The following is a 24,036-nucleotide window of genomic DNA, read 5'->3' as shown; positions in this document are numbered from 1 at the left end:
CAGCCTTCCTAGATTGCTCTCAACGGCTCCTAGCTGCCTTGGGGCTATAAAAGGGACCCCTAGGCGCATGGAGGAGTATACCAAGCATACTTATAACATTCCTAAGCACCAAGTCATCGATTCCGCGCATTTGTTTCTTTGTGATAGCATATAGAGCTCTTGTGGAGTTGTGAACTCATTGGGTTGTGTTGCGAGCTCTTGTTGCGATTTGTGTGCGTGTTGTTGTTCTGATTTGTGAGTCTTGTGTGAGTTGCTCATCCCTCCCTTACTCCGTGATTCTTTGTGAACATCAAAAGTGTAAGGGCGAGAGGCTCCAAGTTGTGGAGATTCCTCGCGAACGGGATAAGAAAAGAAAAGCAAAACACCGTGGTATTCAAGTTGATCATTGGATCACTTGAGAGGAGTTGAGTGCAACTCTCGTCCGTCGGGACGCCACAACGTGGAGTAGGCAAGCGTTGGTCTTGGCCGAACCACGGGATAAACCACTGTGTCATCTCTGTGATTGTTCTCTTGTGGTTATTGTGTTTTGCTAAGACATCTCTTTAGCCACTTGGCAATTATTGTGCTAACGATTAACCATGTTTTGTGGCTTAAGTTTTCAAGTTTCACAGGATCACCTATTCACCCCCCCTCTAGGTGCTCTCAACCACTCGCTGGGAAAACGGCGGGAGCATCTCGCCGTCATTCCGGAGGTAGAACCACCGGCGCTACCACCCTTTATTCGAGGACGCAAGGATGGCAGGGATGTACAGCGACGCCCACGACTGCCTCAGCTGGAGGATGCAACCGCCGGCCCGCACTGCCGCGTGGACCCTTCTCTCCCCCGTCGGCGAAGCAAAAAGCTCTGCAGAAAAGAGATGAGTCCACAAGTCCCAGTGGGGGGTGATCCCCAAGTATCCTTCGCACACCGCTACGAATATGGCGGCTTGCGAGATGGAGTTGGGGCTGAGGTTGTGCAACTCCACCTCATAGTTGTACAGGATCGCCCGCATGAAGCGGCTTGCCGGCACACCGAACCCCCGCTCATGGAAGGAGACGAAGCTCACGACGTACCCCAGCGGCGGGGACGGGGCGGCTCCACTCGCGGGAGGAATCCACTCCGGCTGCCTCTCATCAGAGAGAGGGCGAAGTAAACCCTCAGCAACAAGATCCTCCAGGTCATCCGCCGTGACTGTGGAGAAAGGCCATGGGTCGCGCGGCGAGATGACAGTCACCCGGTCGGCCATCACTGAGCAAAAGGGGTGGCGGCGGAAAGGACTGGGTGGGCGGTTTCCTTTTCTCTGGCTAAACCTCTCAGGTTGCGAAAACCTAAGAAGGAGGCGAGAAGCGGAGCAAAGAACCGTCGCCAGACCCTCCCCCGAGTATATAAAGACCAAGGCGAGACCCGTTCAACGTTTCGCCCGAACCCGCCGCGGGATTCAAAAACTCAAAGCGAAACGGCCGTTCCTCGAATGGCTCGCGCACACAACAGCCGCCCCGCGAACCACTCGCCCCGTCGCATTAACTCCGCGGCGGGACAGGCGGCGCCTCTGGCAGGGGAAGCGAGCGACGCTTCGCCTTCGCCATAATGACCGCGTCAAAAAAGGTACGCCACGTCATTCGATTTCGTATCCTTTTCCTCTTTCTCTCTCTTACAACAGGGACGGGAAAGGGGGATACCCCGAAAAGGATCCTTCTCCATGAAGGAAACAGGCTTCGAGCCTCCCTACTGATCAGGGGTTCGAAGGCTGGCCCCTCGGAGGGGTTCAACAGCCGCCTCAGAGCGCGTGGGCTCCACACCCACTACTGGTCAGAGGTTCGAAGGACGGCCCCTCGGAAGGGTTCAACGGCTGCCTTAGGCCACTCGGGCTCCGCGCCCACTACTGATCAGGGGTTCGTAGGCTGGCCCTCGAAGGGTTCACAGTCGCCTCAGACACAGAGCGAGGGATGACCATGGGTACGTTCGATACATAACCAAGGCTCGGGCTACGCTCCCGAGGTACCCTAGGACATTTCCGAGACCAGCGGGAACGATCTTGTAACAGAATCCCATCAGAGGGAAGCATCGAGCCCTTGGACCCCGTCGACAGGGGACCGGGTCCGGCAGATCACCCGCAGGTACTTTTGAGCGCGCCTCCGGGCCTCTACCCGACCCCTAACAAATGGGGCACGGGCGTCCACTCGGATTACCCGCCAGCAGCTCACCGGAGACACCATGTTCGGCGCCCTCCGAGGGCAACATGGCGCTTTCCCCCCCTCCTCCTTGCGGAAAGGTGACGCAGGGACGTATGTAAAAAAGTCGAGTCTGTCCCTAACCGTCCTCTCGCCCTGTGCAGAGGCTCGGGGGCTGCTCTCGCAAACCCGGCTCCGGCCAAACCGTTGACAGAGTCAACATACCAGCCCGAGAACTTGGGACCCGACCGTGCACCCGGGCTACGGCCAGCTCGCATGAGGGAACAACCAGACCAGCCAAAGCATCGTGCGAGGCATTAAGACCTCGGAGGAGTCAAACCACTCCTCTGAGGCCTCGGGGGCTACACCCGGCGGGTGCGCTCGCGCGCACCCACCGGAACAAAATGCAACCGAGAAAGGCTGGTCCCCTTGCAAAAAAGTGCGACAAAAGCCTCCAAGTGAGTGTTAACACTCCCTTCGAGGGCTCGGGGGCTACTGTCGGGGACCATAATTAGGGGTACCCTCAAGGCTCCTAATTCTCAGCTGGTAACCCCCATCAGCACAAAGCTGCAAAGGCCTGATGGGTGCGACTAAGCCAGGGATCGGTCCATTCGAGGGACTCGATCACGCCTCGCTCGAGCCCAGCCTCGGGCCAGGGCAACCGACCCCGGAGGATCTCCGTCTCGCCCGAGGCCCCCCCTCCAGCGACGAACAAACTCCCGGCTCGCCCGAGGCCTAGTCTTCGCCAAGAAGCAACCCTGGCCAAATCACCACGCCAACCGACCAAATCGCAGGGGCATTTAATGCAAAGGCGGCCTGACACCTTTAACCTGACGCACGTCCTCCAGTCGACAGAGCTGAAGTGACCGCAGTCACTTCGCCGCTCCACTGATCGGCCTGACAGAAGGACAGCGCCGCCTGCGCCGCTCCGACTGCTGTGCCACTCGACAGAGTGAGGCTGACAGGCAGTCAGGCCCGGCCTCAGGCACCATAGGAAACTCCGCTCCACCCGACCCAGGGCTCGGACTTGGGCTCAGCCCTGGAAGACGGCGAACTCCGCTCCGCCCGACCTAGGGCTCGGACTTGGGCTCAGTCCCGGAAGACGGCGAACTCCGCTCCGCCCGACCCAGGGCTCGGACTTGGGCTCAGCCCCGGAAGACGGCGAACTCCGCTCCGCCCGACCCAGGGCTCGGACTTGGGCTCAGCCCCGGAAGACAGCGAACTCCGATCCGCCCGACCCCAGGGCTCGGACTCGGGCTCAGCCCCGGAAGACGACGAACTCCGCTTCGCCCGACCCCAGGGCTCGGACTCAGCCCTGGCTTCAGCCGACGGTCTCCGCCTCGCCCGACCCAGGGGCTCGGACTCGACCTCGGAGGAGCCTCCACATCGCCCAACCTAGGGCGCGGACTGACCACGTCAATAGGAGGCGCCATCATTACCCTACCCCAAGCTGACTCAGGCTACGGGGAACAAGACCGGCGTCCCATCTGGCTCGCTCCGCCAGACAAGTAATGATGGCACCCCGCACGCTCTATGACGACGGCGGCTCTCAGCCCCCTTACGGAAGCAAGAGGACGTCAGCAAGGACTCAACAGCCCCGACAGCTGTCCTTCCGCCAGGCTCCAGTGCTCCTCCGACGGCCACGACACCACATGAACTGGGTGCCAAAACCTCTCCGGCTGCCACGATGGCATGTACTTAGGGCGCTAGCTCTCCTCCGCTAGACACGTTAGCACTCTGCTACACCCCCATTGTACACCTGGATCCTCTCCTTGCGCCTATAAAAGGAAGGACCAGGGCCCTCTTACAGAAGGTTGGCCGCGCGGGGAAGAGGACGGGACAGGCGCTCGCGTGAGGCCGCTCGCTCCCTCTCCCGCGTGGACGCTTGTAACCCCCTACTACAAGCGCACCCGACCCGGGCGCGGGACAAACACGAAGGCCGCGGGATTTCCACCTCTCTCTCTCTCTCGCTCGCTCCGGCCACCGTCTTCCCCCCTTCGCGCTCCGTCTCGCGCCGACCCATCTGGGCTGGGGCACGCGGCGACATTTCACTCGTCGGCATAGGGACCCCCCGGTCTCGAAACGCTGACACCTATACTTTGCAGCGACGCCTCCCCGCTTGCCCTTTCGGGTAAGGTATTTTCTCCCTAGCTTTCCTAATTACTTGGCCAAGGGCGTCCCATTCCACCCTTGTGGTAGCACTTTTATCTCAAGTTAAGTCTTATGTTCTAATTAACACAATGATCTTGTCATGAACAATAATTAAAACAACAACATATTTGGAACATGATCATAACATTAATTTCCCAAAACCAGGTAGAGCAATAACAAATCTACCCAATAGGTCATGTGTTTGCAAGGTGTGGGGTAAACAATGCTAGGGAAAACTATTGGGTCCCATCAAATTAACCTGAGCATGTCACGGTGATTACCAGAGAACATTATTAGGTAGAGAGAAAAGTGATCAAGTGCACAACTTGCCTTAGACTTGAGATTCACAGGTACCAAGTTGATCTTCAAGTTTCTCGTGACCTCACTAAAAGTCGTAGCAATACAGACAAATATGGTATAGGCAAAATTAACATCACAACAATCATGAGAACATATTACATAATAATGATCTATGCATCGTAACGAGACTTTAGGTTCGAGGACCACTAAATTCGGAGTTACTGTTATAAAGTTATGATTTTAAAACAAATGAGTGGTTGATTTTATCTCTATGTTACATGGTAAAATAAGGTTACTAACTGTTAGGGAATATTAATACGAGCCTAGTGCAATTGCAATGGATCAATTTTGGGATAAAACGACCAAGCTATGAATTTATTAAGTTCTTAGGTTTATTTTTGTACCTAATATTCACTTTTCATATTAAAGTCTGATTAAACCAGGAGGCTGGTGTCGGTACCCTGAAACTAGGGTACCCCTTACTACTGTATGAAGACGCAGTACCCACGCGGCTATCTTTAGTCGCGTGGTAAAAGGAGTTATACGTGGGACCAGGCCATAACTCGCCCCAGCCTCGGGCGACTACTTTGGGCCAGCAGTAGTACTTGACTCCACCACATGGATGGCTCCGGGGCTGCCACGTGTCCAGAAAAAGTGATATACCCCAAGGCATCAACAGTGAGTCCGGACCCATGGGAAAGTGCCGGACCCCCTGGATATGCAGTCCGGACCTCCAAGTTTGGTCCAGGACCCCCACGTGTACGGACCAGACCCCTAGATTAGGATCCGGACCCCCGTATGGGGTCCGGGCCGCCCACAGTAGGGTCCCAAGGTTACAGGCCAGAACACACCCGGGCCTTGGTCAGGGCCCAGGCGGGGGTCCGATACCGACACGTGTCCAGACCTGGTCTGATGGGAACCGGACCTATCCGCATACACTCCTGCTCCCCGCTCAAGCAGAGACCCGATGCTGCCACGTGGCATACTGCGTGCGGCATAAGCCAACGGGCGGAACCTGGCATGACGCCTCTGGGCTACATGCGCCTTCGCATTCATTATGGATAAGAGATGCGTCTGTCCATTCCACTGACAGACGGCGTGCTCAGTCCACGATACGTGGGCCATGCAGTTACTCACACGTTACCATATCGAGGGCAATGACTCACCATTACTCGTACGAGTTACTGTCTATCAATGCTGCATGGACTGCGGTCATCATGACTCCCGCTGATTACTCATGCGTTACTCTGTCAGCATTAGTTATCCACATAATGTATTTCTTCCATTATGCTCCTGGGCTCGCTTGTCGGGGCTCAACATCCTTGTATGTGCCTCCCTTAAACTATAAAAGGGAAGGCACACAACGTTACAAGGAACAGACTCAATCACACACTCAATACAACTTACACACAGTGGAGGTAGGGTATTACGCTCCGGCGGCCTGAACCACTATAATCCCTCGTGTCCTCGTGTGTTCATCCCGAATTCACCAAACAGGCAACCGCTTAGGCCCCCTCCTCATCTTAGGATTAGGGCGGGTGCGTTCCGCCACCCGTCCGGTGGATTTCCCCACCGACAGCTGGGTTGCGGCCATTATTTCCGTGAACTCCAGGATCTAAAATGTGAAATCCAGAGACTTATTTTTAACTCTCCAATACTATCACATGATGACTGGTTAATAATAGAAATTCTTGGGATCTCTTAAAGAAAAACACCAAGGTTGGTCAGCACAACTTAATCGGAGCCCTCCATTCACAGGTCTATGCTTAGATTAAGCCACGAAGCGTTACGTGATGATTCTAATCTCAGCCATAGGCTAGAGATCTAACGACCAAGGTTTTATTAAGTGCGATGTGACCCTATTCATCTAAATACGATCCAACGACCACAACCACTCCACTTCCAACCAATACGCCGATCTAATCTAGACCCTCCATCAAGGATCCCACGACCACATGTTAAGCACCCCCAACGACCGTAAGCCCCGCGGCGCCGCACGAGATCCACGACGGAGGCCATGGCCACACAAACCTTGATTCCTATGCCCGAGCTCCGATCCGAAGGCAGTAATATGTAGAGGGTAATAGTATGATGCTGTTGAGGGATTACTCTCCGCGATTCAAGCAACAAACACAACAGTTGTAACAGTCCTCAAGCAATACTGCACTTAGAATTACATTGGATTAGGGCGAAAGCCTGAACCACTATAACTACCTGACTTCTTCCTCTGCTTGAATCCCAGGTGGTTCACCATTTGGAGTGAATCCACACTAGCATACCCTCCCGATCACAAATTCTATGGTTCCATGGTTTCTGAAACCACAACACCATTGTTTTGAAAATATTGTAAACCATGATATTTAGACAAAAAAACTTGCCATGCCATGAAAACTTTTGGTTAAAGTTAAGTTTCCAATACTCAAAAAATACCATGTTATCTAGTTTGTCATGGTTTTAAAAACATAGTTTTAAGAACGCAACCAGACACCCTATGACATAAAACACTCTGATATTCTTATAAACCATGATATCGCCTAGAAACTATAAAAATTACTTTCAAATAGGCTCTAAGAGTTCTATATCTCAAAATACAACTCTGCTCAGGACTCCTTGGAGATGCTCTAACATGTTATCGAGAACGAACAAACTCATATGCACTACACACTACCATTATTACCGGATATATCTTCATGAGATGAAAGTGGATATCCGAATTGCTCGAACAAATTTAATTTTGAAATAGATATTTATGAAATTTGATGTTAATTTTTCTTACGTTATCGAACACATCATTATAAATAAAAAAAATTTGTATAAATCATTTTATGTGTTATTTGCTCTTTACAAATGAAAAAAGTGAATGAACACATAAATCCGTTTCATAATCTGCATCCAATTTTTATATCTATTATTTAAGAAAATCTATGATAAGTTTAAGGTTTATTTTTATGAATCCTTACAGACTAAACAAGAATACAAATTTGTATAACATTTATTCATAATCAAATAAAAACGACAACAAAAATTGATATTCCAATAAGTAAGGCCGGCTACCATTTTTTAACTGACTCGCTAATGGAATAGAGGAGTATGAGGTCCAATGACTTCGATATATATGGATCTAGTCTTTGTATTGGATCCAGACAGAATATGAACGCGTGAGCTTCGAGTAAAAAACAGGAACACGGATCGAGATTTGTTACCATTGGATAGATGATAACACTAGCTAGACTCTTTTTAGGCGTATTAGATATACACTCCTGCGTTGTAGCGGGGTGACAATTTTTTTGAATTAAACTTTAGTAGTCGAGTGTTGTGAGCTCGTGGACCTAGTATTTGTATCGGATCGAATAGAACACCGAGTACACGGACAGAGAATGAATGATTGGTATGAGATCCACAAGTGTGTATGGAGATCGAGATTTGATATCATCGAGTACACGGTGACTTAATTTAGAGTTTCTTCAAATATAGAGATAGCGATAAATACATAGAGAAGAAAAAGTACCCACATATATCTTCCGATTCCAAGGGAAAATATATATCTCTTCAATTTCTATCGTAAGTTTTGTATGGTCTAGGGGTTGCATATTGTGTGTATACGTGTATGTATCTTCTCGAAGCATCCACACATCTCCAGACACAGACACATACAAGTGTACGTGAGGAGTTCCAAGCTGGACTGGCATATGGTATAACGAATAGTCATGAAAACTACGTATAATAAGGGGGTGTTTGGTTTTAGAGACTAATTTTTAGTCCCTCCAATTTATTCTACTTTAGTCACTAAATTGTCAAATATGGAAACTAAAATATAGTTATAGTTTCCATATTTTACAATTTATAGACTAAAGTGGAATAAAATGGAAGGACTAAAAATTAGTCCCTAGTAACCAAACACTACCTAATATATATATAGTAGCAGGAGAACGTATAGTAATCATGGCGTCGTGATTAGCAGCAGGTCATGAGCTGATGAGCATATCCCGCGGGCTCTAGCTGCTGCAAGATCCTGGGAGGCAGGGCAACAGCAGGCAGGCACATGATGAAGCCAGCCAAACGCTAGAGGCTGGCCGACCTGCTCAACTTGTAGGCAGGTGTCCGGTGAACTCTGGAAGAGCTCGCCTGGCTGCTGGTCGTATCCTCACGTCTCGAAAGCGACCTCGAACCTCTTTTGCATCGCACGCGTGTCACGTTGCTTTCAAATCTCCATCTCAAAATATAAATCATTCTAATATTCTTAAAGAGTCAAAGTTTTTTTAAAATTTAACCAAATTTATATACTAAAGTAATAACATTTACACTATCAAATATATACCATTAGATTCTCTATTAAATATATTTTCATATTATATCTATTCCGTGTGATAAAACTTTAACTCTTCAATAATCTTAGAATGACTTATATTTTAAGACAGAGGTAATATATAGTTTGGGATGTTCTAGATACGTAGATAGTGCTGCACAGTTTTACTATGATCCTGTTTAAAACGCATGGTTTAGAAAATCTTAGGAGAAGTCAAACTTTTCGCTAACTTCCGGCTGCAGTCGTAGCCCCTCTTTGATAGGGTTTTGTCTAGCGTCAGCTCTGCCACTGTTCATACGCTGTCATCTCAAACAAGGGTGAACCCGCGGTTAGCCGGTTACGTAGACACGGACGAAGAGGATAAGCCTGTATTATCTAGAAACTAGAAACAAAATATATGGTTACTAATGTCATCTCCATTTTAAAATAAAATGCCCAAAATTTTCACGTAAATTGTTTGTCTCGATCTTTTTATACTGGGGACTCCTTGCTCAACAAAAATATACAGTAATGCAAATATCTGTAAAGAGGCAAAATTAGGAAAGGAAAGGGGGCGGATATATCTTTATTTATTACAGTTAGTTTTCTCGAGCCCAACCCCGCAACCACCTCGACTCTCAATAGTACCCAAATTCCTTCCCCGAGGAACATTTCAACCGCACTATAAAACACCCAAATTTGCCACCCAATAGTTTGGACCTTGGCTACCATCGCAAACCCCGCTTTTGTTTATCATTCCGCCTCTCCAGTCTTGACTTCCCCTCTCTTTCTCTCTTCCCGGCGGGGCGGCCGGAAATCTCCCCCCAAATTCAGCTGGTTTCACGGGAGCTATCGGCCGGTGGAGAGGAAAGGACGAGTCTTGAGCTGGACTTCTTGGCGGATTGGCTGCTGGCATTCGCAGGAACTGTGTGTCAGGAGCGGGGAGATGAGCTGCTTACCGTGCTCCGGTTCCTCGGGGAAGGAGGACAAGAGCTTGGCGGCGCTCTCGCCGAGCCCCCGGCCTGCGGCCAAGGCGGCACCAGGTAAGACCAGTCTCTTCTGCTGCGCGCTTGCCTGATTTTGGCGGAGACTGCAAGAGCTCTGACAGTTTTGCGATCCCGCTTCTTGCTCTGTTCGGTCAGCTACTGGTGTTCTACTACTTGCGCCGGCGACTGATTCGCTGCTCTAGGCATGTAGTTGTGTGCGACAAAGACTGGATTTTTTTTATGAGGGCCATAAAAGCTGGATTCCCCCCTTCTGTTTGCACTTTGCAGCAGAGGTGTAGATGCTTACTGGTAATACGCAGCTGGAGCTGTTGATTCAACGAAGTGAACATGGAATTGAGTGTAATAGTTGCTTCTCGCGGTTTTGATTTATCGATCTTAGCTGCGAGGATTCACTTCACTAGTTGTGTATTAAATCTTCGTTTTATTTTCATGGAGCAATTCTGTTAGCAGAATCTTAGTCCGATTGTTATTTGATTGTTATAAGTAATGCATACGCGAATGTTACTATGTCACTCCCATTGTTTGCTCAGATAGTGATGAATGAAAAGGACATAGAAGCACCACTTACAGATTTGGCTTTTGACTTTTTCTCGAGAGGTGGGGGTGAAAGGGAAGGAAATTTCCGTGCTGAAGCCTGCAGTTACAATAAATTTCGTTATAGACTTCTGTCTCGAGCAAACCAAACAGCAATGGTTCCATGTGTTCTGTACACGTGTTGTCTGACTGAATTCGGCCGTGTCAATTTTCTTGCTTTGAGCTTGCTTCAAGTCGGGTTCACTCCTTGTGTGGCTGGTGGAGCCAGTGACGAGTTCCACACACGTATCAAAGTTTAGTTCTTAGTTGCTTTACTTGCAAGTCTTATCCTTGATTTCAAGGCACGCTATTGTTCATTTGTTTGCCGTGTGGCTGCTGCATTTTGTTACACATCTGCATACCGGGATATCTGTTACATTAAATAACTGTCAGAAAAATTGATGGAAGTTTTCAATGCCAACTTGCCAAGGGCACTTGATGGTCCACTTGGGTTAATTTTTCCCAGTCGCATTGAAATGCAGAACTAATGAAGGCGCTGGTCAAATTTCTATAAGGCCCTGTTTGTTTTGTTGGAATTAAATTCCATTCTAATAATCATAATTTAGACACAAACTAAATATATCTGTATATTATCCTAAATCATATGAGGGAGATAGCTATACACTACACTTATGCTATAGAGAAGCAAGTAGAAAATTGTGCTATAAGTTATACATTAGAAAAGTAGCATGGAAATCTATAAAATTATTTTTCATTTCTCACCCTATGAATTTGAGGCAGACTTATATATAAACTTTGGAAAGTTGTGGAATGTCACATTCTAAAAAATAGCCTAATCCATTAGTTAGATTTCAATTCCTCAAAATGAAGGGAAACAAACGGGGCCTAAGTGATTATATTGTTAGTCTCCAAATTTTTACCATGAACAATGGGTGTCTCGAGTTCATATTGCAATTTGCAAATCAAGGCATAAGGCAGCAAACTTATGTTGATATGAGAGTCCTATTGTTACGAAATAACCCTAATTCTCAAGGTTATGAATTATGAGTCAACTGGCTGATATTTTCTTGTCAGGCTCAAGTATTAGCAATTTAAAGCTAGGTAGGAGAGTTGGAATATGTTAGGAGTGTTATAAATATCACACTGAATGTGTGGGTGCAACCCTGTAGTAGTACCATGCCTTCTCCACCAACTTCACTATACAGTGTGTTAATACCATGCAGAATGCGCGGATGCAACAGGGAGTAACAAATAACAGATTGAATGTTGTGATGGGTTCTAGAAATCTCGCAAGTAGCATCCTGCTCCATGCTTTTGTCCCTATTTTTCTGTATGTCTGAGCTGTGTGATTTATCTGTATTGATGAAAGCATAAGCATCATTAGTGAGGATGCATATGCTAACTTATATCTTTCCAATGGATCAGTTCGATCAAATTCACGTGCTTCGAGCTCCAGGAAGGAAGATTCTGTACCTGTTCGCAGAGGAGGAAACGCTGCACATGGCCCGGCACAGATTTTCAGTTTCCGGGAGTTGGCTGTTGCCACCAAAAATTTCAGAAGAGATTGCCTGTTGGGAGAAGGTGGCTTTGGTCGTGTGTATAAAGGACATATGGAAAATGGGCAGGTTTGCTAACATTTGCTGATTGTGTTGTAATTTCTGTACACTGCAAATTTGGATATAAAGTCTCATTAAGAAGAAAAGGGAGAAGTCCCCTGAGTGTTCTAATTGGTTGATTGCCTGACACCTTCGTTTTTCATCTTCTATCTTGCATAGGTCATTGCTGTGAAGCAACTTGATAGAAATGGTTTTCAAGGAAATCGTGAATTTCTTGTGGAGGTTCTCATGCTAAGTCTCTTGCACCATCCTAATCTGGTCAGATTAATTGGCTATTGTGCCGATGGTGACCAGCGCCTCTTAGTTTACGAATACATGTTGTTGGGATCACTGGAAAATCGTCTGTTTGGTAAGTTGCACACTTACACCATAGTATAGCAATTGCTAAAATTGAAGATTTCCCTAGGATCCAAAATGCTAATATTTCTCTTGGCTTCAGTTTACATTTTTTAAAAGAATTGATTTGTAACTTGTTACATTCAAACTTGAAATATCCTAGCTACAGTATTCTCTACCGTCAATGCTTTGTGACTGCTGACGCCGTCCGCAGTAATAGCTAGACATTGCCATCCATATTTCTTCTTTTGTAACTCATGACGTCACTTTCTTGGTAGGTCCAGCAGGCAAGGAACCTCTTGACTGGAATACAAGGATGAAGATTGCTGCTGGTGCAGCGAAGGGTCTGGAGTACCTTCATGACAAGGCAAATCCACCAGTCATATACAGAGACTTCAAATCATCAAACATTCTTCTGGGTGAAGACTACTACCCTAAGCTGTCTGATTTTGGGCTTGCAAAACTTGGTCCAGTTGGTGACAAAACCCATGTATCAACACGAGTTATGGGAACATATGGATATTGCGCTCCTGAGTATGCCATGACAGGGCAGTTGACGCTAAAGTCTGACGTTTACAGCTTTGGTGTTGTGTTCCTTGAACTTATTACAGGCCGCAAAGCAATCGATCACACCCAGCCTTCAGGGGAGCAAAACCTTGTCGCATGGGTAGGTTTAACTGCACTGAGTTATTCTATTCATTTGGTTTAGGGAGGCAAAGGCCCTGTTACTTCTTCACACGTGTTAAGTGTCTGTTCTCCACAAAATTTGCAGGCTCGTCCACTTTTCAGAGACCGAAGGAAGTTCTGCCAGCTTGCTGATCCATTGTTGCATGGCGGCTACCCGAAAAGGGGTTTGTACCAGGCCTTAGCTGTTGCAGCTATGTGTTTGCAGGAGCAAGCAGCATCCCGGCCGCTGATAGGAGACGTTGTCACTGCACTGTCTTACCTAGCTGCACATCCTTATGATCCAAATGCGCCTTCCACAAAGGATTCTAAGACCTGCCCGTCTACCCCAAGGGCAAAGACACACCGACGAACCACCAGTGTTCCTGATGCTCAACATGCTGCTGAGTCGCTTATTTTGAACTTCCCAGACATGAGGAAGGAGACTGTCAGAGGAGGGGAATTCGAGAAGGATCGTACTGAAGGTTCTGGCAGCAGCAGTAGCTCTGGAAGGAACGATTGCCTGGATGTCCCGCGACTTCTATCCGTTCCTAACGGCAAAGTTTGCGGTGAAGGTAATAACATTCAGAAGTCCACTGTTAAGGTTGGTGCCCGTGAGAACTAGAATACAGAGCCGGCCAAATTCTGCAGGCATCTTTGAATGGATGCATGGATTAGACCATTCTTTCCATGCTTGCTGTCAATTTTGCGAGGAATCTTCGTCGCTTGGCGTGAGTCTTTCTGAAGGGGACTGTTGTCGAGAGTTGAGTACTACCACTGCAACAGGTTTGGTTTTGCAGACCCGGATAGCCTCATGCTCCACGGTTGGTTTTTGGTTGCCTCCACGGAACAGTTCAACAATTCCTCCAGGCTTTACATGAAGTCTCATGCTGATGAAAGGAAGAACTACTCTGTCGCTGAGATTCAGAGCTTAGACTCTTTAGAGTGTGCATTTCGATGAGAATCTGCTACATTCTGAATGTCACCCACACCACAGCTTTCACCTGTGCTGACTAACGAACCCTGCAGTAATGTGTCATTGAAGGATGTGGTTGAGTTTCCTTGTTCTGTTCTTGTAGGAACCACGTGCCGACAGGGCTGTGTCTGTACATGTTAATGGGTTGTTTGTAGGAACAATTGGATCTATACCATTAAAAGATCCAAACTTTAGATATATACCATGGACCTCATATGTCATTGACTCATGTGGACCCACATGTAAGTGAGATAGTAATGGTATGGATCTAAAGTGGTGATCTTTTAATGGTATGGATCCAAATTTCCCTTGTTTGTAAGTAGAGCTGTTCATATATTTATTTTTTCTTCTTCGTCGGTATTGTGTAATGGGGTGATTTGCAGACAACATGTCAGGCGTAGCTCTGTAGTCTGTACAGAAAAAGAAGGTTTGCTTTTTTGTTTGCTTGGTATTGTATGTAACATTGACTCGTCATATACTATTGTACAAATGGGGAAGAACACTGATCCTTTGGGTAAGGTGCTGCTTCTCTTCGGTTTGAACTGGAGCGAATTGGAATGAGGAAGAGGGGAGGGGAAACCCCCCAAGAGTTTCTTCTGTCTGAACTGGCTGCTCAGCGTCACATAGCAGCCAGAAATATCTGCCATCTCATGGCACAGGCTGTGAGCAATTACAAACCAATCGAAGCTGTGTTTTGACATTTCTAAATACATAGTTTTAATTATATATCTAGATCTATAGTATATAAAGACGTGTACAAAAACTATAGATCTGAAAAACAAAACAAAACAAAACGATAAACTATAATTTAGGATAGATAGTACCCATCTAGATAAACACAGCAACCACTGATAGAACTGTTTAAGGGCAACGACTAATATGCAAACAGTCATTAGATGCAAGCGTGCAAACAGTTCTTTTAGTCCGTTGGATCTAGATGCAATCGTATGTGTAATCATGGTTTGTTAGGGTTTTTTATAAAGCTACACAAGGTGGTGGTGGAAGGATTTAAATGCTAAATATAGCATATGATTAAATCTAGATTAATAGACCAAGACCTGCTTGTAGGTTTGCACATAATGATTACTTGCATATTAGTCATTGCCCTGTTTAAGTGCCTAACTGGTAGTCTTGTTTATATGGACTGCACAACAACGCCATAAGCTACGTTGGGCTGCTCCACAACGGCCCATAGCAGAGCGCGTTTTTGGTCTCTGCGTACGACTGCCGCGCCATCTTTGATCAGGTCCGTCTGTATATCTACCTGTACAGCCACATTATATACGCTATTGCAAGCTCACATCATGTATATATAGATACGCCTCATTCATTCGGTTAACTGATATTTTTCAGTTAGCTTGGTGCTTATGTTGCTGCAAATATAGCCATTGCAAGTTTACATTGTATACATATATTTACACAGAAGCAATCCCTACCATATCCAGCATAAACCGTGCCTATGATTTTTCCTTATGTACATCATGCTCTGATTCTCTTTGTTACAAGAGATGACTCCCGATTTATTTCCTTGATCTGAAAGAACATCCCATTCTGACCGAACTAATAGAGAAAACAAGGGTCGCCTTCGTCTCTGAACAATTTCCACTGCATTAACAAGAGGCTGTTGCTTCTCTGAATCTGGACAAAACGAATGTTCCGCCTATCTAGAACTGCTCCAATCTGTTTTGTACACTAGGTTCAACGATGGAGACGTCGATATCGTGCTTGGTCATCATGATGTTGCCCGCTAGCTCCAGTCGGAACTGCTGAACCCTTTGAGCTGTGATGATTCTACAGGTGCTCCAGTCGTCCGCTTCCATATCAACTCCTAGGTAAGTGAAATGGTCCTGAATCCTCAAGCCGAACATGGAGATGCACCTAGCATCATGGAGGCGAATGTCAGAACAAAAACTGATGAGAAACCAACCTAGAGCAACCACGCAAGGTTATTAGTATCCCCGATCCGTATCCTAGTACCTTAGGATACTGCGATCCTACCAAGTTCAAACGATACGACCCTCTCTAGTATATTATTTTTTTGTAGTATCCCGATTCTACTTGAATTCTCGACATGATCCTACATAAATTTCATAGCAACATCTTGAATTTTGTAGTATCCCGACTCTACTTTAAGTCTCCACAAGATCATAAAATTACATAGTATCCCGATATTACGATCTTATGATACCATGCAGTAACTGACATAAATGACTTCTTAAATGATTTAGCTATGATAAAGTATTATTTAGAAGTTAAGAGGTGTTGAAATAAAACAAAACGTGCTTTAATATACAAACAGTTAAATAAACTAATCAGAATCAACACTATAACCTTCAAACTATATAACATGTTACAGTTGTAAAATTCGATAAGTGTCCTGATAATACAATACAATACTATCAGCGAAAAACAATACTACCTAGTATCCTGATTCTAACAACCTTGCTCCCACAATGCTATCGAGAGACAAACCTGCAACAATCTGGGTCTTCACCGCTGTCGTCACAAATCCGTTCAGTTGTGTTGCCATCAGAATCCTGGACCCATACCTGAAATTTCACAGGCATGCCATTCATACAGGCACAGGACGAAAAATGCAAAGAGAGTAGCTTTGTGGAGTTCATGTGGTATACCTCTCTTGGGAAATGGTGGTATGTCAGCTGGGGAAGAAAGGAGAAATAAGGTGGCAAATGTGGCACAATATCATGCCCGTGTGTCACTCGAATTGTGTTGGGTACATATTTGGCGAAGTATGAGGCGAATGCAGCATTGCCAACACGAGGCTGCCCAAAAGTCATGAGTTGCACACTGCCACCTCCAAGCTTCATCTATGGAGAAATATTCTGTTTAAATTCGGTTCCAGGATTACAAATCAAAAAGTATATAAGAGAGGACAGTTAAGTATATCCTTTGGGCCTGGAGTACTCACAGCAAGATCGAGCGCGCAAAAAGAAGCCATAGCTCCTCCCATCGAGTGGCCTGTCACTATGACATTGATATCTCCATATGACTTTCTTGCCTTGTGCACAGCACTTGTGATAGCTAGACGCAAAATTGTATTGTTATACGAGGAGAAAAATCCACTGTGCACCTTTAACCAGAGGAATACAAACAAATGAATAACGCTTTCGATTTATTTTTCTTTTCTAAAGAGAATATGACATAAACTTCATTGGCATTAACCTTTGCATTTGGCATGTTTGGATAACTTAGATCAAGCTGCTTCCATATCAAGTCTTTTATCCAATTCTGTACACTGGTTAACCAAATCTAAGCATAAATCACATCTGAACCGACAACAGTAAATGCAAAGCAAAATTTGTTTAAACAGAGAATAGTACAGTGGAAGCAATAGCAAATAGCTCAGTACCTGTTCTCTTGAGTTCCCCTGATTGCAACAATTATCGAATTCAGACTATGATCTACACCAACAAATGCCTGTTACATTATTCATCCAAAGAACAGTAGGTGAAGGGAAGAATATATCTTGAAAAGCTTGATAAAGTTTTATAGCAAAGAGTCATACAACTTCACTGAAAAATTATGATAAGTTAATCCAAAATGCCGAGGCATAGGTACCTGCAAGCAGTTCTCCACATCAACAATTAGAGATCTCATCTCGAATCCCTATTTCAACAATATGAAACCATATCAAAACTAGAAGCCAGCCACTCTAAAGAACAACTTTTTGTTTTAAAGAATTTCATTAAGCTGAAGAGAACAAACTTGATGGTCTCTTACTTGAGTCAAGTCATTGCATCTTGAGCATGTCCACGTAAACAGAGCGGTTAAATCTGTCATATACACCTAGAGACAACAGAAAATCATGAGATTAAGCTCACTTTGACACAAAAGGTGGAAATACTCGGGAACTGGCTATTCAGCAGAAAACAACCTGTCAAAAAGATAATTAGGGAAAGTTGTAGCCTACCGCTGATGCATATTCCACAAGCGTCTTTGCAAGAGTATGATTGTAGATAAAACTGCGGTCACTACTCTTGACAGGCAACTCTGTGATAAGGGAAATAAAATATGGCAGACTGAATATTAGGGATGCGGCCAGCGACTAGAATCCTGAGTGCAATGTCAACTTAAAAAAACAACTTGTAACGATTCTGTGCAGTTACGGTTCATCAACCATCTACTTTTGCAATTTCCTAACTTGTTTTGTTTTGTAGGGCCACCAATAATGGCTTCCTTTCTAGCAATCAGGACAGGACACCACGATATGAACAACAAAGTCCTGTAGCAGGAACTAGCAAATGGCAGCAACTGATACACACCTGTCACCTACTTCCCCCCTCCTCCACAACGCAGAGCTTTTCCTAGATGTTAGCACAATCGATGAAAACTCGATACTTATCTTGTTTGTTACTATTAAGCTAGCTTGCTGTCGGGGACCCCTTTGGTGCCAATTTACATAAAACAGCAACCCAGCAACCAACAGAGAATCGCACGGAACTACCTCTTCCATGAGAAGCAGCAGACAGCAGGAGTGCGAGAGCTACCACTTTGGCACCCAGGCTCCATCTCTCCATGAACCGGAACCTGCAGACGCACCCAGGCTAAATCTGAACCTGCTGAAGCACAGAGACTCAGAGAGAGACGTCAACCACACAAACTGAAAGCGAGCAGAGCAATTGCTCCTTTTCCTTTTCTTTTTTGAAAGAAAGCGAGCAGGGCAATCCCACGGCCGGAGCACAGAATACGGGGGTAATGTGCAGCAGCAGCAGCCAGCAGGCAACGATTCCAGAACCAAATACAAACAGAAATAAAAGCTTAGGGGCGAAGGATTTGACCTTCCAGAGCGGGGAGGTCGAGGCGGCAGGAATGACAGGGAGTGGACAAACTGAAATGGGAGAAACTGGAAGAAGGTGCAGGAGACGTACGGCGGGTGCTCGGGGAGAAAGAAGAGTGGAAGCCTCCCTCTTTCAGGGCGCTGCGGCTGGACCGCTGGAGAGAGCACCGGAGGGAGGAAGAGAGAATATGCCCGGCTGGTCGGCTCTTCTCCTCTTCCGAGCCCCCGGTTGGTTGTGCCAAGAAATGAAGGCGGTAGGCCAGGCCGCCGGGTACACTCCCACTCTTCAGAGAGAAAAAAAGGACGTCCTTTTCTCGTGGATTTGTTGGATAATAATAATTGGTTAGTGAGGATTGGTGGCATGGCATCATCCGGAGGAATCCAGAGTTGTTCTTGCACTGTTGCACCCCCGCATCAGCATCTGGGTTGGATCTATGGATACCTAGGCTAGGGATTAACAACTGTTTTCGTGTCAATGCTGTCGAAATCGTGAAGGAGAACGAGTTCGTCTTTTCGTGGAGAACATGGGCGCGCACAGGCTTCACAATCCTGAACAGAACAGTCAAGTCGGAGACGTCTCTTTACGGTGGAAACGACAAAGTCGTCGGTGGCCGGCGGCGCGCCATCGGTGCCGGTCTAGCGGCAGTGCGGCACCGGGGTTGGGTTGATGCACGTGGTGGCTTCGGGAGCAGCGCGGCAGGCAGGGGAAGTAATCGAAATCTGAATGCAACTGTGAGAGTTACCTGCAAGAATCCGCAACGGGACACGCGGAGTCCGCACCGTGAATATTGTACTCATATCGTACCTCACCTGCCATGAAGCATGGAGCTGAGATTTCCCTCTCCTAGTTCTAGAGCTAGAATACCATTTCCACATCTTGAAGTTTTCTTCTGCTAGAACAAGGGATCAACCACAGACTTGATGATTTAACAAGTCTTGTTTTTTTAAAAATCGCCCAATTCCGTATAAAGTAGGCCCCATTTTCAAGTTGGAGAAAGGAAGTTAGACTGTTGCAATAGCCCCTAGAGAGATACGTACATCTAAGTTTCTGTCTATTGAATCATGCTTTGAGATGTTCTTGTTTGCGGTCAGCTACTGTTGCTTGATGTTTGAGATTCGGTTTGGGCCGTTTCTAATTTGTAGTCGACGGTGGCATGGATTTCATCGTGCCGCTCCGGAATTTCAGTCTTGAGCTTCCATTCGCTGGTGCTACGGCAGGTTGAATCTTTACTGATATTTTGATCTTTTTTTTATCTCTCTTGTTTGTCTTGTTTTGACTTACGCCTTTGCTGTCGATTCATTTTTATTTCAGTGGTGATTTGTTGTTGGTGTCTTTGCAGTAACGTCTTGACAGGCAATCACGGTTTGAAAAATTCAGACCGATTTACGTTTTTTCTACTGTCACCACCAGGGGATCCCCACCTGAGATATACTTCATATGTCCCAAACTAAAATTCATCTTAGGTTTTTAATGGATTCATACAATAATTGATGTATGTGTTTTTAGATATATGTCTAGATTCATCATCACTCATTTGAATATAGGCATAAAAAAACCAAGAATTAAAGAGAATACTATTTTGGGATGGAAGAAATATTGATCATCATTTAGGCCTCATAAGGCAAAAGTTGAGGAGTTTACGGGGTGGTGCTCGGAGAATCGTTGAGAGGACAACACCAGTGGTCGTGACGCCGCAACCGACAACGCCAAATAATGCTTTCATCCTTGTATTGTCGAAGGAGCTCCGCAAGGGAGGAGTGCACCCTGTTGAAGATCACGCAAGGGAGGAGTGCACCTTGTTCAACATAAGGCAAAATTTCGTTTATAGATCAAGCCAACAACAAAGAAGCGAAGGTGGCCAATTGGGAGAACAGGAGCGTGACGGGGGGCACAAGTGGTCTAGTGTCGCCATGGAGATGTTGTCCAGCACCGAGACGTGGAGGAGGCGCTAGAAGTAGCGCGGGAACGAGCAGTGAATGGGACGTGAGAGGCGTCGTTCGACGTATGTCACGTCGACGACGATACCTTTGAGGGAGAGGTTGCTCCTGGTTTGGATAGGGCCGGACCGATTTTACGTTTAGTGCTTGTGCGACGTACGTCAGTTGTCGCGCCTAAAACCTGTGCGCATGAGGCATGACGTCACATCAATGTTTTTAAGTCATTGAGACGAAGTCAATCTAGTCGACTTATCGACAACTCGGACGACTAATCGATACTAAGTCGTCCAGACCTTAAAACCCGATACAAGACAACTTACCTTGTTTTTCTGTGTAAAAAGATAATGATTCCACAAAAAATGCTTATAATCAAGAAAGTGACTTACTTGTCCATATATATATATAGTTGATAACTTATTAGAGCAGTGGGGGCAGTGGCTACCGACGTTTGTAACTGGAGCAATGGCTGTCGGTGGTTGGAATTGGAGCAGAGGAGCAACAAAACTGGAGTAGAGGAGCAGTGGCTGCTGGTGGCTAGGAGTGGAGGGGTTGGAGAGAAGGGAGGAGAATAGGTGGACTAAAAGTGGTTCTATCTGGAACCCTAAAACTTAATGGGATGACTGAGAGCTGAAGCCCAAGTCTTTTTTTTTATTTAAGTCATCCACGACTCAAAACCGCAACTAGTTGCTTGAGTCGGACGATTAATCGGATAACTCGGTATTAAGTCAGATCACGTCGTATCAAATTATATATTAAGTTTAAAAATCCGATACGAAAATCACGATTAGTTGGACGACTTAGGTCGTGTTTGTTTCAACTTTTTTACTGATTGTGACCACACGGAAGCTATTGTGGACTACCAAACGTCTAGCTTTTCAGTCCGCTTCTACGAGAATCGGTTCGGTGAAAAACCATCTAAAATCAACGTGAACACATAATCGAACGAGTCGTCGCGATTTCTATATCCTAAACATCTCTATGATTCTTAGATTCTCCCTACAACTGGATTCTCATAAAAGTCGTAGAAAAAAGCCGAACCGGAGAGATCCAAAAATAATCACCCCGTCACATGCATCCGGCGCGCGAAAGTATGAGTGACAATAGACTCTAAATTTTACGCTATAACATTTAAATATTGGATCGGATTAGAACCATATCTTGTTTCTATTCATTTTTAAAGTAAAATTTATTTAAGATCCTATTATCCGCGAAGAATTATTTAGATTACTGCGCGGAAGTGCATCTGGTACGGCGTGGGATCTCATTCTCATCTGCTGTCGACTTCCGCTTCCCCAACGGGGAAACCAGAAAACCGCCAACGCCATTACAGGCGGCGGCAGGTCATGCAAAGCAAGGTATTGATATCTGACTTGGTGTGCTGACGGACGGCGCCGCCATGGATATGATCTGGCTTCGCGTCGTCCGTCGCCGCGCGCGCGCGCCTTGCAGGGGAGACCCTGCTGCGGACGCTGCCGAGTCCTCACACGGGGACGTCGCTTGTATCGAAATTAAAAGTCTGCTAAGAGATGAGAAACGCCTAATAACAGCCCATCTTGTATATCTTTAGGTTGCCGGCAAGCAATGGGGAGCATATTGCAATTAGCTAGATAATAATAAAATAATAGTATATATTAATCGTTCCTTTGCTTTTCGCCGGTTAATCAGCAGATAGAGAGAGAGAGAGAGAGATCGTCGTGAAACGGCAGGCTATATGACTTGCGGTGTTTAGCAACGAGATATAATAATACTTAGCCATAAAGAGAGATAGGAATAGAGATATGTACACGACGACAATAATGATAACGATCTTGTAGTTGAAGATACTCTGGATGGTATAGCTGAATATACACTGCAGTCTGCACTGCACGCATTATTAGGTGCATGGTTGTGATGTAGTATATGTAAGACATCGCAAGAGAAGGCAGTTAGTTGCTGGTGTAATTTGTCGTCTGCGATCTCCGCACACCGCGTGCACACAGCACACGGCTTTGTAGTTTTATAGCTTGTTTGGAAGGAATTTGGCTTTAGCTTTAATTTTCTCTAGAAAAAAGTTAGAGCCCTATCAAATATATTTTTTTACTGTAGGCAAGAAGTCACAAATAGTAACTCCATTAACTCTAGCTCTGGCACTTTAATACAGGAAAATGACTCTGTCTCTAGGATAAGTCGTTTATACCAAACAATTTACGAAATGGCTTCAACTCTACCCAAAAGCTATTTTTTTTCGGAAAAAGCCAAAACCAGAGCTCTGCTAAATGGACCCTTAGTTTGTGGATGATGACAAGTAGCAACAACGAACGATTGACCCTTAGCCGTATGTACGTGTGTAAATTTCGATCCATGTGCATTTCCTCTATTAGTTTTTAGGCTTAGTGCAGTGCAGCCGATCAAGGGATACAAATCAAAGCGATTAATAATTAATTTACCACGCACAGTTGTGGCATATTTACTTTCCAAATACAGAAAAGGAAACTGGGTAAAAAAAGAAGGAAAGGTAAAAAAAAACAATAAAATGTAGGCATACACCAAGATAGATAGAAATGTCAATACAAAACAATGATACTATGGCAAACAAATGCTTGCATTGAAATATGACCACAAAAAAGAAGACACCTTATGGTAATATTTTTTTTGCTACAACCATATATAACAATGGGCGCCGCGAAAATGCGGTGCGGCACACGCGAACTCTCTTCTCGATAACGACACACGCACCGACACGTCAATACGGTAGCGACACACAAGATGTTTCGCCCGCGGCTATAAATAGCCGCTTGTCCGACGATCGTCCCCGATCATAAGTCGTTCTAATAACGAGTAGATATCGTAGCACTCTTCCATCATCGTCTCTTTCTTTTGATGCCAATCTCCTCCCTGCTCGCTCTCCCGTTCAGGTATTATTGCGACATGCTTAGGAATTTCAAGCTTGTAGCATGCTGTTGTTAAATATTATTACTACGCTTAATTGATCCCCCCCCCCCCCCCCCCCAACCCTAGCTAGGTCATATCTGAAGCTCAGCCATTAAGGCAAATCTATTTCTAATCGACCTTCTTCTATACCAAGTCAGATATATCATATATCTTCTACGTTTTCCCATATTTAGAGCTAGTTTGAGAATTTTTTTCAAGGGATTTTTATTTTTCCAAGGAAAATTAGTTTATTTTTCCTTAAAAAAATGAAAATTCCTTAGGAAATGTGGTTCCCAGACTAGCCCTTATGTACCCTTTTCTACTTCGGTTTAATTTTGTTCTTTCGTTTGCACGAATGAAACATGCTGAGG

General features: G+C 45.7%; 2 protein-coding genes across 19 annotated transcripts; one reads left to right on the top strand and one right to left on the bottom strand.

Annotated features, from left to right (window-relative positions):
- The first annotated feature begins 9,619 nt into the window (after positions 1–9,619).
- Positions 9,620–14,607, top strand: LOC100279284 (uncharacterized). Of its 2 annotated transcripts, none has more exons than NM_001152305.2 (5): positions 9,620–9,930; positions 11,854–12,053; positions 12,204–12,393; positions 12,665–13,047; positions 13,153–14,607. In NM_001152305.2, the coding sequence occupies exons 1-5, from the start codon at positions 9,834–9,836 to the stop codon at positions 13,666–13,668; spliced, it is 1,386 nt and encodes a 461-aa protein (NP_001145777.2). In that variant the 5' UTR covers positions 9,620–9,833; the 3' UTR covers positions 13,669–14,607. The 2 variants fall into 2 exon arrangements, with proteins under 2 accessions (NP_001145777.2, NP_001347888.1); NM_001360959.1 differs by having other exon boundaries at positions 9,699–9,930; positions 12,659–13,047.
- Positions 14,608–15,330: 723 nt separating this feature from the next.
- LOC100280204 (uncharacterized) lies at positions 15,331–22,710 on the bottom strand. 17 transcript variants are annotated; one of them, XM_035960544.1, is made up of 11 exons: positions 18,819–22,710; positions 18,485–18,599; positions 17,915–18,030; positions 17,761–17,826; positions 17,599–17,646; positions 17,390–17,457; positions 17,203–17,275; positions 16,949–17,110; positions 16,653–16,847; positions 16,492–16,568; positions 15,331–15,897 (listed from the first exon to the last, which is right to left on the bottom strand). In XM_035960544.1, the coding sequence occupies exons 4-11, from the start codon at positions 17,818–17,820 to the stop codon at positions 15,684–15,686; spliced, it is 897 nt and encodes a 298-aa protein (XP_035816437.1). In that variant the 5' UTR covers positions 17,821–17,826; positions 17,915–18,030; positions 18,485–18,599; positions 18,819–22,710; the 3' UTR covers positions 15,331–15,683. The 17 variants fall into 17 exon arrangements, with proteins under 17 accessions (XP_035816437.1, XP_020396064.1, XP_035816438.1 ...); XM_020540475.3 differs by having other exon boundaries at positions 17,746–17,826; positions 17,951–18,030; XM_035960545.1 differs by having other exon boundaries at positions 18,485–18,596.
- Between the last annotated feature and the right edge of the window lie 1,326 nt (positions 22,711–24,036).

The sequence above is a fragment of the Zea mays genome, chromosome 7 (assembly GCF_902167145.1).
Source record: "Zea mays cultivar B73 chromosome 7, Zm-B73-REFERENCE-NAM-5.0, whole genome shotgun sequence".
Taxonomy (NCBI): Eukaryota; Viridiplantae; Streptophyta; class Magnoliopsida; order Poales; family Poaceae; genus Zea; species Zea mays.
Note: the sequence above shows the minus strand (reverse complement) of the source record. Positions and strands in the feature narration are given on the sequence as shown.

Coding starts and splice junctions, on each gene's coding strand:
- LOC100279284 (NM_001360959.1), top strand. CDS start 9,834: ATGAGCTGCTTACCGTGCTCCGGTTCCTCGGGGAAGGAGGACAAGAGC. Junction 12,054..12,203: donor GACATATGGAAAATGGGCAG/GTTTGCTAACAT, acceptor TATCTTGCATAG/GTCATTGCTGTGAAGCAACT. Junction 12,394..12,658: donor ACTGGAAAATCGTCTGTTTG/GTAAGTTGCACA, acceptor CTTTCTTGGTAG/GTCCAGCAGGCAAGGAACCT.
- LOC100280204 (XM_035960540.1), bottom strand. CDS start 18,557: ATGGAGAGATGGAGCCTGGGTGCCAAAGTGGTAGCTCTCGCACTCCTG. Junction 17,111..17,202: donor CAAACATGCCAAATGCAAAG/GTTAATGCCAAT, acceptor CTCTGGTTAAAG/GTGCACAGTGGATTTTTCTC. Junction 15,898..16,491: donor GAAGACCCAGATTGTTGCAG/GTTTGTCTCTCG, acceptor CCATGATGCTAG/GTGCATCTCCATGTTCGGCT.